The sequence below is a fragment of the Leucoraja erinacea genome, chromosome 19 (genome assembly GCF_028641065.1).
Source record: "Leucoraja erinacea ecotype New England chromosome 19, Leri_hhj_1, whole genome shotgun sequence".
In the NCBI taxonomy this organism is placed as follows: Eukaryota; Metazoa; Chordata; class Chondrichthyes; order Rajiformes; family Rajidae; genus Leucoraja; species Leucoraja erinaceus.
The window spans coordinates 32015091-32028915 of NC_073395.1; the positions used below are offsets into that span (position 1 = coordinate 32015091).

The 13825-nt window shown below is 39.5% G+C and overlaps 1 protein-coding gene across 3 annotated transcripts in view; it reads right to left on the reverse strand.

Annotated features, from left to right (window-relative positions):
- Nucleotides 1-13825, reverse strand: part of mettl25 (methyltransferase like 25) — a 78323-nt gene that overhangs the window by 16491 nt on the left and 48007 nt on the right. For all 3 annotated transcript variants that reach the window (XM_055650760.1, XM_055650762.1, XM_055650763.1), the window contains 3 exons: nucleotides 3278-3372; nucleotides 3128-3157; nucleotides 395-495 (listed from right to left, as the gene is read on the reverse strand). In XM_055650760.1, coding sequence (XP_055506735.1) covers nucleotides 395-495; nucleotides 3128-3157; nucleotides 3278-3372 — 226 coding nt within the window. The remainder of the gene's footprint in view (nucleotides 1-394; nucleotides 496-3127; nucleotides 3158-3277; nucleotides 3373-13825) is intronic.

Below are 13825 nucleotides of genomic sequence, written 5' to 3' on the forward strand. Positions count from 1 at the left end.
GAAGACCACACTGACAGCAGAATCTTCATTTGTCAGTGGGGTAACTGCTTTGCTGCCAGATGTTCTAACATCTTTATGGTCTAAAGCAAATCTGAATCAAGGACAAATAACCATATAGAAACCTTCAAAACTCCTCTTAAGATTCATGCAGCTGTCAGAAAGAAGAGCTTTTGTGCCTTATCACTTTGGTCGTCGCTGGGGATTTAAGATACAAGCCCACTCCGCCTCCACCTCACCCACCTTCATCTCTTGTCCTGCAATACGGTTGGTTAGTTCTATTTTAATTAATGTTATCATACTGTGGATTGTACTATGATTCTCTTTCAATCTAAGTTATAACACCTCTCACAGACAATAACTGTTATATCTGTGAAATTCAAAGTCTAAAACATACTTTGTTCGTTGTACTGTGTTGGATGTCTCTTCATTTCCAAAGTGTTCTTTAATAATAACTTGCAGAACAGCACGATAAAATAAGGATTCCAGTGGAAGTTGCTAATAACAAAAAGATAAATATCTGGATAAAGAGGTGCCTTGTTGTAAATTCAGAACAAATGGATAAATATGAGTTAGCACACGCACATAATCATGGGATTAAAAGTGTAATGGGTTCAAAAATAATAATCACCAGTGTTTTCAACAGCCGGTAAAAATACTATAAAAATTAATATTCAGCACCAAGGTTTATTTATATATTTAATTTTCCATTGTGCAAAAAGTCCATCTCTTTTTGTTTTCGCTGTTGTTTTCCATGAAAAAGCCACACACAGGTTGTTCATTTCTGATAATTTGGGACATTCTGATGGAACAAGCAAAAAACTGGATCTGAAAATTGCATGGCATTCACCATCCACAGCAATAATCACATCTACAGTTTTGTGCAAAATGGACATGCATCATTAATTCCTGGTCAATTAAATATAAATGGGCACCTGATGAGAGCAGGAGGAAGGCAGAGGGGGAAGTAGGAATTAGAGAAGTTAACACCTGGAACAGCGGATATTAGATGAGGCTGGAGGAGGTGCAAGTGAACCTCTGCCACACCTGGAAATACTGTTTGGTCCTTGGATGAAGTCGAGGGGGGAGGTAAAGGGACAGGTGTTGCATCTCCTGCAGGTACCCTCCCCAGGTATTTTTCCTTGCAACACCTGTCCCTTTACCATGACCCTTGCATTCCAGGGGAAAGAAATTCTAGCCTATCCAGCCTTTCCCTATAAATCAAACCCTCCAGTCTTGGTAACATCCTTGTAAATTGTTTCTGCACCCTTCCCAATTTAATTACATTCTTTCAATAGTTAAATGACTAGAACACAACACAATACTCCCAAGTGTTGTCTCAACAACATCTTGAACAGTTGTAACTTCATGGACCAACCCCTGCCTGATGAAAGCAAGTGAGCCCAACGCCTTCTTCACCACCTAAGTGTCAACACCTTCAGCGTTCAACAAGGGTGCCAAATGCCTACTCATTAAATAAGACAGAAACAGACCTCACGTTCCATGTATTGCCTGTGCTTGCACTATGCACAATTTTAGACTTACCTACCCTGTGGAAAAGACTGTGGCTATTCACCTTATCTATGCCCTTCATGGTTTTATAAACATCTATAAGATCATCTCCCAGATTTCTACATTCTACTATGTGAAAGCCACAAGCTATTGACTGTTTTTCCCAGAAGTGGCAACTATATTTGCATTGCTTACAACTGCACATCACTACATATGTCCAGTGTCCTCTTTATTCTGGAGTATCATATACAGAGTTAGTTAAAGCAATTCTGGAAACAATAAAATAATTGATTTTCAATAAAATTCTAAAAAATTTCAGAATTGAAAAGTTATGGTGCGCAGAAAAACATTTTGGCCCTTGCTTTTCCTGACTTGAAACATCCCAAGGATCTTTCAGTTAATGTTTTTTGAGATAATTAATAATACAATCTTCTAAAGGAGTTCTGAAAGAAAATCAAGGACATCACCTGAAAGGAAGAACTATTTACAATTTCAGTCAGCATGGGAGCATCCAGGGGAACATAGAAACATAGAAAATAGGTGCAGGAGTAGGCCATTCGGCCCTTCGAGCCTGCACCGCCATTCAATATGATCATGGCTGATCATCCAACTTAGTATCCTGTACCTGCCTTCTCTCCATACCCCCTGATCCCTTTAGCCATAAGGGCCACATCTAACTCCCTCTTAAATATAGGGGAAGAGAATGGTCAATAGTTGGATTGAAACGGGATCAAGTGAACAGGGTAGGGTTTGAAAGGTCTTGACCCAAAACGTCACCTATTCTCCAGAGATGCTGTCTGACCCGCTGAGTTACTCCAGCTTTTTATGTCTATCTTCAGTTTAAACCAGCATCTGTAGTTCATTCCTACACATCAAGGAAACAGGAGTTTAATGATAGCAAGAGGGAATAAAGGAGCGAGAGAGAGAGAGAGGACCATCTTCAAAGAATTCGAAAGCTTTATTACTTTGGTTAGGATTGGTTGCTACAATTGAGACAATAGTATTGTGAGCAGTTTTGGGCACCATATCAGAGGAAGGATGTGGTGGCCCTGGAGAGGGTCCAGAGGATGTTTACAAGAATGATCCCAGAAATGAGTGGGTTAACGTATGATGAGCATTTGATGGCACTGGGCCGCTGGAATTTAGAGGAATGCGGGGGGACCTCAGTGAAATGTACCGAATAGTGAAAGACTTGGATAGAGTCAATGTCGAGAGGATAATTCAATTTGTGGGAGAGTCTTGATGGACCGAATGGCCTAATTCTGTTCGATTACTTATGACCTTATGACCATCTAGAAAACTGCATATAGAAGTCTATGTGCTCATGACTTTTTTGTAGGAGGTGAATTTGGAAAGGAAATGAAAAAGATTTAATAGGATGATTCGGAAAGAACATTGCTACCCTATTGAGTTATTCTGGAGTACTACATCTGAGGTTTTGGTATAGAAGAATTTCAAAGCAGCCAAATGGCATAACATCTGCAAAGATATTCAGTGATCAGCAATCAGTATTCGTTTGCTAAGGGGAATCAATTTTTCTTCAAACAACTTTAAATTAAATTTTCAAACAACTTAAATTTTAAACCAGTCAAATTAAAATATAAAGGGACACACTTACCGCATGGCCAAATGTCACTCTTTCAAATGGCTGCAAAGTAAGATAAAAACAGGGCTTTTAAGAACTAAATAGGGTGAATGTATAATCCTATAATTTAGTGAAATTAATGCATCATACACAGCAGATTGCAAGATTGATGTGCAAACATACCAGACATGCAGACATTCTGGCATTCCGTCCACAATGCCAGGCACAGCTTCTCAAGTACTGGCTCATAGGAAATCCCCATGGTCCTTGACTGCTTACTGCAGAAAAAAAAAACACATTCCTTTGAATTCACATTAGAGGTATATTTTATACAACCTTTTTGGATAAGTAATTGCTAATACATCAGGTAATCTATGAAAATAAATCAAGAGGATGAATACTTGAAAATACAGTCATACTTGAAAAATAGAAAGGCTATTCAATTATTTTTTGGTTTCTTGTCTCTCAATTAACATTGCTGCAATATCATTTGTGACCCTGTAGAGTATTGCATATATTTTTACATTTTTCCTTTGTAATCCACAAGGTAGATGTCAAAAATGGAAATGAAATAGCTCCGAAAAGCTTTCTCCCAACATCAGGATCAAGCATTGTCGTGCGCCGTCATCAAGCATTAACTCCAGTCTTACAACTCTTTGGTGGACAAAATTTAGGTCTCCTAAAATAGTCTTAATAGAGGTCTCCTTCAGTGACAATCACGAATGAAATGTAGAATGTTTTGTACCAGAGTAATTAGATTAAGATTATCCAATTTTATGTCAGTATAATTGCTAAAATTAAGAGAAAAATCAAATATTTATTCCATCAAAATGAACCAGGACTTTGAGATAAAGGTAAGTGGTTAATCCCACTTTTATCCCTAAATTACTACAGTAATCTTTCCCCTTTTTGGTATGACATTTCTGAATATATAAAGTATGACCAATAAAAATAAATTCATCACTACAGTTAAGCAGAACCAAATACAGGCATTATCACTGATCTACCTTTAACTAATACTAATTAGTTCCAAATATGTTGAACCAAAATTAAACTAAATAGATTAAACCAAATTACAGGGACATTAGGAGCATTGGTGTGCAAAGAAACCCTGGGTGCAAATCCGTAGCTTGCGGAAAGTGGATGGATAAGGTAATGAAAAAGTAATTTGATATCCTTGCCTTCACAGGCAAAAAGGCATTGAATACGAGTTGAGATCTTGATGTTGGTGTACAAAAAGTTGGTTGGACCGCATTTAGAGTATTAGTCAGCATGGATATTCCAATGGGCCTGTTCCTGTGCTGTTGTATCATATAACTCTATCATGTACAGTTCTGGTTGCCACATGACAGGAAGGGTGTGGTAGGAAAAGTAAGAATGCAGAAGAGATTCACCAGGATGTGGCTTGGAATGGAGAGCTGTAGTTATAAAGAAAAATTGAATACACTGAATTTATTCTCACTGGTCAGGGCACAAAATTAATGGTTGCCCAGGTGCCAATGGCGACCTAAAGTCCCGCCGGGCAACCTAAAAGCCGTGCCATTTTGCCCGACTTGGCAAGCACCCGGGACACCTATCGTTCAACTCTGAGCGGGCCCCCCTCTCTATCTCTCTCTCTCTGTCACTCTCCGTCTCCGCCCACCATCTGTGTCCGGACCGCCAGTTCTCTGCTCTCCGCCCGCCCCTCATCCGCCGACACGGCCGGATGCCTTGCACATATGTACTGCCAAGGCCTGCACAGCCTCCCCCTGCATATGTGCACAACCATGGCCAGCATATCATCGGCACAACTGGTCGGTGCCGGGCACTTTCTCCCTGCTTTTGCATTGTGGGAGATCTTGCTGCCATTGCTGTCTGGTAGCCGCCTCGCCGCGACCGCTGAAAACCAACGCAGAATCACTCCCTGGAGTAACTCTTGCTTCTTGGTTTCCTGGTCCTCCAAAAATATTCCAAATGGAATTTAAACTGGAGTTGACCCTCCACCACCAAACTCCAAACTCTGAAAAATAACTGCCTATTGCACTTTATCTGTTTATTTATTGTGTATATATATGGTCTATGGTATATAGACACACTGAACTTTTATCTCCTGTTCTGTATTATGTTTACATATTCTGTTATGCTGCAGCAAGCACGAATTCCATTGTCCTACCTGGGACACAGGACAATAAAACTCTCTTGACTCTTGGCTTGGACTTAAGCAAAAAAAGGGTTCTTGGGGAAAAAAAAGCTACCTTAAATTTTGTTGCATCTGGTTGGCTAACTATGGTAGGGTGAAGACTATTCCATGCTTTAATTGTGCAGGGCAACTCCAAGGAGCAGCCAGCATCTTTGGATAGAAGAAATTGGGTGACGTTTCGGGTAGAGATCCTTCTTTAGATTTCCTCTGGTTTTAGTGTTTTTAGTTTAATTTAAAGAAACAGCGTGGAAACAGGCCCTTCGGCCCACCGAGTCCACGCTGACCACCGATCCCCCGTACACTAGTTCTGTCCAACACATTAGCGACGCAAGTCAAGTCAAGAGTGTTTTATTCTCTCACGTCCCAGTTAGAACAATGAAATCCTTACCTGCAGCAGCACAACAGAATATGTAAACATAGTACTCTGTAAACAATGTTATAAACAAGAAAACAAAGTGTATATTTATATATGAATATATAAATATATATATACTAGACTAAGGGGGACCCGTTGGGTCCCTACCCCTCAAGGATGCGGGGGGGGGGGGGCTGCGGCATCACACACGCACTAACCACCCCCCCCCCCCCCCCACACACACACACAGGGGGGGAGAGGGAAGAGGGGGGGAGGGGAGAGGGGAGGGGGGGAGGGAGGGGGGGAGGGGGGGGGGGGGGGGAGAGGGGTGTGGAGAGGGGAGGGAGGGGGGGGGGAGGGGAGGGGGGGGAGGTGGGGGGGGAGGAGGGGAGAGGGGGGAGAGGGGAGGGAGAGGGGAGGTGGGGGGAGAATAGGACAACAGACATTAATATCAGTTTGTGCCTATCTTTAATGATCAAAGAGTAACCCATTGTTCTTGGATTAATTTGCATGAACTCAGTTTAAAACATAATTTGGAAAAATGTGGAAATAAGCATTTGACATGAGTGAAATTATATATTTATTCTAAGGTCACTTCAAAACAGCAGTTCTGTAGCATAAGAAAAGTGTAAAATCACTTAATTGCACACGTAACTCTATTCCTAACATTTGTATTTTATGACTTTGCTATAAAACACATTTTCCCCTGAATATATGATGAAAAGTATAAGCCTTTAATTTTCCTGTGACAACTGTATTTCAATATAAAAGCATAGGTTGACAAGTTGAAAGGATAATGGATATTGTACAGATTGTAAATGTTGATATTAAAACAGGAAAAGAGTAGATATCAAAAACAAATTAATGACTATTCTGAAATTACCTCACAGGAAAAGAAAAATGAGAGAAGCCAGAAAAACTGCAGAAAGACACCTACAGGGAGAAAGAATTGGCCGAACTGTTGCAACATAAATCAAATAAAATTGAATACAAACCAGAACTGAACAAATATCATACACAGCTGCAAGTGAGGTAGTCGTACAAGATTCAGGCAAGTATATCATTAAATCCAGTTACTAGCAGGGATTACATTCAAACAAAAGCCAAATTCAAACTATGGGGAGTAATGTGAGAGGATAGAAAAGCATGTACGCAGCTGAATCCACAAAACTGGAATCAAGTTGTTTTCTCTACACTTTAATTATAACAAAGCCCTCTTTGGAGGCAACTGGGATAATGCGAAAATGGTCATAATATGTATTGGGAATCCATAATTGTGTAATGATATTTAATTTCTGTCAGCACATTATTTTTTTATGTACTTGTAAATTCAATCATTGCAACTGAACACATTTATGTGGTTGTGATTATCACAGCAAAAAATATGGCGGCAAACATTAGAGTTCAAATATAAAGGTCCCACAAATCGTATCATGAAATAATATCACATTTATAGTATTGTGACAGTGAATTTCAGGACTAAATTTAAGAAATATTTTACTCAAACAGCATGTACAATGAAAGTAATACAAGAAAAATGCCGGTATAAGTTATTGATATTAGATTCTTTATAACAACAAATAAATGTCAACATTCAATCAAATAGAGCAATCACTTTTCTTCCAATCATACTAACTGAAAGAAATGTGGCAGAACTTTGACTGTTATGCTATCAAGTTACAGATTCAAATATAGATCATAATTGTGAAGTTATAGCACCAATACAGATTCTAACTGCTCACTTATCTCACAGCTGTTTGTGTAATCTAGTGCAAAAAAAAAGCCAGTTGTGCTTTTGACACCAGTGGACTACAAAGCAATTCATTGCAAAAAATGGTTTAGAAATGTTTGTTAGAGGTGTTATTAATCAATCAATCAATCAATCAATCAATTTTATTTGTCACATTGCACATAAAGTGCAAGTGAAATGAATTTGTCAGCAGCAATGATAAAGAACAAACAAACACAATAAAAATTTAACACAAACATCCACCACAGCATTCATCACTGTGGTGGAAGGCACAGAAATTGGCCAGTCCTTCTCCATTTTCCTCCGTGGTCGGGACCTCAACCCTCCGCAGCCGTCGCTGCGGGCGTCCAGATGATAAAGGACAAGATAAAAGTCAAGGTAAGTCCAGGATCGTCTCTTCCCCACCGGAGACCGCCGCATCAGGCTGGTGTAGGCCGCAGGCCGTCGGTCGAAGGTTTAAAATTCGCGCCGCTGCCAGAAGCACCGCAGACTGCAGGGCCGGAGGTCGAAGCTCCCCTCCAGGGGTGATGGTAAGTTCACGCTGGGCCCACGGTAGAAGTTGGCCGCGGGCCGGCATTCGGAGCTTCTTCTTCCCCCCGGGTCCCCCACGAGGGATCCCGGGCTGCAGACGCCACGCCAGCTGGAGCTCTGCAGACCGCGGCTTCAGGCTGCCGGCTGCTGGCTGCCGCGGGCCACCGAAACGGAGCGCTCCCCTCCAGCGAGGGCTCGCCCGCTCCACGCCAAGTCCGCACTGCGCCCGCCGCTGAAGCCCCAGGCGCGCCTCCGGGAAAGGCCGCGCCGATCCTTGCTGTTAGGCCACGGGGGAGGCGACCTGGAAAAAGTTGCCTCTCCGTGGAGGAGGCGACCAAAGTGGTTTCCCCCTTACCCCCCCACACCACCCCCCACACAAAACACACCAAGAAACATCAAAAACATACTGTAAAACATACTAAAAAAACAAAAAAAACAAAAAAAACGGACACGCTGCTGACAGGGCGCCGGCTTGCAGCGCCCCCACCGGCCTATAAATGTGCCATCAATATTTTTTCTTCTTTTTACAAGCAGGTAATTGATGTATTTTACCATCACAGGGCTAATATATTTAGCATCATGTTGAATTAGACAATCACCAAAATTACTAAGCATATTTTGTGAAATGAAAATGGTAACAATCATCTATCTTATGCACTCCTTCAGTGGCAATGCTATGAAAAATAAATTACCAGAATACTGCCTAAAAGCTCATCCCCAGTGGATACAACAGTAATCCCACATGTAAATAATCCATGCAGAGGAATCTAATCGTTTGCAGTCCCAAGCAACTGCTGAAGAAGAATAAAATGGTATCAAGGCAGCAGTGCATCACGTGTGTTGATTATGTGGAACCAAATTTCAAGAGGCAGAGCACAATTTGTTCATGCTTTTGCTACTATATAATGTGTTTAGCTGACTTTCCAGGCAATTATGTTTTAGTACTAAATAGGTGTTTGTGGGATTTGGCTGCACACAGAATGGATGCTGGATTTCCTATGTAACTAAAAACAATACATTGGAAGCTGTACAACGCTGTGGTGTATCTTGAGGTCACATTAATTGCCAAATAAATGCAGTTACCTTCTGTTCTTTGTTACTTACAACAAGAGACAATTAACAGCAATGTTCCATATCATCTGCTAGATCTATTTAAAAAATGATCCAAATAAGTGTCATGGTCATGCAGCCTGCAGAAGGTTAATCATGCTGTTTGATTCAGACCTCTGACATGCCCTCTCAAGAAAGGTTGCACATCAAGTAATTCTTCTCGCCGGACGAGAAAGAAAATTTGATGAATCACCCTATAGTTAAGAAAAAGGCCAGTTCCTCCCAATATAGACAAAAGCTGGAAAAAGAAAGAATTGAGTGGAAAACACCAAAAAACATTAAAGATTCCAGGAAGAGAATGATACAATAACTAAATCTGGCATAATCATTGAAATAATGGTACTCTCCACCGTTCAATGGGATCCTTTGGTGATCAGCAGCTGTGATATCATCAAGCTAGCTGAGCAGCCAAACAGATGAATGTCCCAGGTATCATACCTGGAGCCAAATTGCACAATTTTTAAATAATTATTTAAACAATATGAAGAGCCCGAAATAAAAAATGAGAATCTAATTTATGACCAAAGTTGAAGTATTCTATATAAAAATCCATAAAAGGTTAAAATAAAACTCTATATTTTGAAATATACATATGAAAGGATCACAATACTCATGCACAGAATTTGTTTTTAGGAGCAAATAACTTGTTGAGTAGTATAAAGGATGCCACAAAAACTCACATTTACTTCATTACACAACCATTAAGTGTTCATGGTATTTGTATTTGGACTAATTCATGTTTATGTCGATTCAAATAATTTATATTGATTCATCTGAGAAACAGGACAGATTGTTGAGATGCGCCGACTCACTGATTGCAACTCTTAGCATTTTTGCATTAAATAATGAATGTATAGAAATCCTTAACGCTGTCAAATCCATAGATTAAGATGGTGCATGCCTGTAGTTTTCGTGTCTATACAAATGTAAAATCCAGGACAAAGCTAATACAGGTTGTTAAAAAAAAGTTAGAAAACCTTATCTCAGGGGTTTGTTGTTTCCAAATCGTCTTCCTGCCTTAATTTTTATTCCTGAACCTACACCAGGGGAGAAAATAGCCTTTAAAAACTTCCTGCACTGTGTGAGGCATTTAATTTCTTCTCCAGTGCTCAAATGTCATTGCAGCATATCAGGTAAATATGAAGTATTGACCTTTTATATTAATTAATCAGCAGGAAACGTGAAGCCGCAACATCAAATGTTTGTGTAGCATAGTGTAATGAATTCCCCTGTCTTTAACAGAAAGGGTAAAAACATAGGATTTTTTCTAAGATATATAACTAACTAGTTTAAGATTAATAATGCTTCCATATAGCCGTGCAGCAATCCACAGCACAAGCCAGTTTTAGGAGTGGTTTTAATACAAGTCATACCCCTGTTTAATTTGAATGATGTTTAAGTGGTATAACTATAACAGTTATTTTTTTCTCCAGAACACCAACTCTTCAGAGCAAATCAACTGCTGTGCAGTCACTTTGCTGGTTTCCTACAAGACAGACAAAAATCTAGCTTTGGGCAGTAATCAGTGCAGTTATCTTGGCTTGTTTTAACCTATAATTTAAGCATGTGAAGTTTGCGACCACTGCTGGAACCTACATCAAACGTTCACTGTGGGAAGTTAAACAGCATCCAACATGACACACAGCAGGGCTTCACGATGGGGATCCAGCATGCAGAAATAAACCGAGCCAAAACAAGCACACAAATCTTCATAAATGTACTTCGTAAGAAAATTTGAGATGAAAAAATGTGTCATGGTACAACAAAAACAGAAGATATCAACAGAATACAAAATAATAAATCATTTGTGACATTGCCTCTCGTGAATGGTTTTAGAGAATAAAGATACAGCATGGAAACAGACCCTTCGGCTCAACTAATCCACACCAACCATCGATCACCCGTTCACATCAGATGTTATTCCACTTTCTCATCCCAGCACATTAGGGATAACTTACTGAGGCCAATTTACGTACAAACCCGCTGTCTTTGCAATGTGGAAGGAAACCGGAGCACCCGGAGGAAACCCACATGGTCACAGGGAGAACGTGCAAATTCCACTCAGACAGCACCTGAGATCAGGATCAAACCCGGGTCTCCGGCGCTGTGAGGCAGCAGCTTTACCAGCTGTCCCACCCCAAAGCATCTGTAAAGTCTCATTGAAAAAATCTGAGTCTGTAGCATACAGTTTCTCGTCTTGATGTCACTTGGATCTCCCATTAGTGGACCTAAAAATCTCTCATGTGTTTATTTTTACTGCTCTATCCATGCAATTACCCAAGGAGAAAGGCTATAATAATTATTCTTTTATAATATGACTGGATCTGAAAGTTGTTAAATGTGCTCTTTTATGTACATCCTATTTTCTGAAAGGCAGAACAAGCAGCATTTTATGACACAATCTAAAATCCCGGTTATGCTACTCTATATTCCATCCAGTAAATTAAAATACAAGATTACAGTAACTAAGTGATAATTTAACTAAAAATTAGCTATTACTCAATAAAGAAAATCACAAAAGTTCCCTAAATTATTATGTGTGAAAGCAACACACACACATTCTTGAATAATCTTTGGCTTAAAATGTCCAAGATAGGGTCAGGGCTCTGTTTCCAGGTAGGCTGGCTTAGTTTTAACCTTTCTCCAACGGAGTTTACCAAATGACCTGTAAACGTGAAACTTTGTGCTTTTGTGTGAACTTTGACTCGTGTATGACTGGTTCCTTCTCCCCATGGGACTAGCAAATTGAGCTATTAATTAAGTCAGCTACTTTCCACAGAGCCAGGTATGGGACCCTGGAGAGATGCTCTTATAAAGCTCAAGTATTTGATAATTCAGCAACCATGGTGCAAAATAACCATGGAAAATGCTTAAAACAAACACACAGATCAGTAGTATGTGTGGAAAGAGAAACAATTACCATTTAAATAATCTTGATGGTCCAGCTCTCAAACATGAAACATTATCTACTCCCTATCCCTATCCCTATCCCAACCCCCCTCCTCCACAGATGCTTCCTGACCTATTGAGTGTTTCCAGCATTTTTGTTATTTCCGATTTCTAGCATCTGCAGGTTTTTTTCCCCCAATGTCCATGGTTATAAATATTCGCTGGAATAATTTTTATTGAAAATTCATGAAATTCAATGTTTTCACATTGCAAAGTGAAAACAACTTTAACTTAAAATCCCATTTTAATACCAGTTATCTCACCAAGATTACACACCAATCCCTCTCCACACTGCCACAAACTTAGTCTAAAATACCAAAATCCAAAATCACTAGCAACACAATGTAGTAACAAAGCAATTATTTTCTTCATTTCTTCACTACCCGTGTTCAGTTTGTCAGGTACTTTATCTTAAAATAGATGGTCTGAGGAAGGTCCTTGACCTGAAACATCACCTATTCCTTTTCTCCAGAAGTGCTGCCTGACCCGCTGAGTTACTCCAGCTTTTGTGTCTGTCTCGATGTTGGATGGGGTAGACTGGGAAAATTTAATGGAAATGAGCGGTGAAATTTATTTCACACATAGGTTGGTAGGTGCTTGGAATGGTCTACCAGAGGTGGTGGTGGAAGCAGATATTTGACTGTTATTTGAGAGGCTTGTAGATAGCCACATGAATATGCAGGGATATGGAGCATGTGCAGGGAGAAGGAATTAGTTGAAGTAGGAACCATGATTGGTTCGGTCATTGTGGATCGAAGGGCCTGGTCCTGTGCTGCACTGTTCTGTGTTATATGTTTCAAAAATAAAAGTTTGCTTTTACGCATATTTCATGGATTTATAATGTTTAGGCTCTCAGGAAATAATCAGCCCATTATGTAAAAAAAAAACAATTTTGTAACATCCACCTGGGAGTCGCATATAATGTTTTAGTAATAACACCATTAAAGGATCACAACAAACTTTCACAAGGCTCATAAACCAGCACATTTAACTAATAATCAGTACCGGCTGATATTGGCTAGTCTGGCCTCAGAGAAAAGTAGGGAAATATCTGAATGAATGTTCATTAATGATTTATATTTTATACACTGGAGCCTACTGGAATGTGAATGAGCAGGTCTACTTTACCTCTTGGAAAACTTTCATGAGCTATTCAAATGTATTATGCTACTGATTTGTAGCCTGTCACCCAACCTCCTTTGTAGCTCTACTGATTAGAGTTACATGGATATCTATTGTTTAAATTAAACAGGTTTGTTGACTTGCTATTCAAATCGATAGACCGACCGTTTTGTCATTGGTTTTTCTTATCAAATTCTTTCATCTTTATTATAAATGCATAATCAGCCTTAAACAAAAGGTTTTTTGCTTTCAATATTGTGATTTTAGGATTTTTTGGTAAATAAATCAAGAAATAATTCAGTGCATAATTGCACACGCTCCGTGGAATACAGCTACATATATATATGTGATGGTGTTAGGTAATCCCAGTGTATTAGTCTCAGCAATAAACAGCTTTTCTTTAAATGACAACAACATTTTAATCAACAAGAACAGCTCATTAAAGTAACATAGTTACTTCACTGAATGTTTTATAAATATATCAACATGGGATAAAATACAGTGCACTCCATAATGTTTGGGACAAAGACCCATCATTTATTTATTTGCCTCTGTACTCCACAATTTGAGATTTGTAATAGAAAAAAATCACATGTGGTTAAAATGCACATTGTCCGATTTTATTAAAGGGTATTTTTATACATTTTGGTTTCGCCATGTAGAAATTACAGCTGTGTTTATACATAGTCCTATCATTTCAGGGCACCATAATATTTAGGACACGTGGCTTCTCAG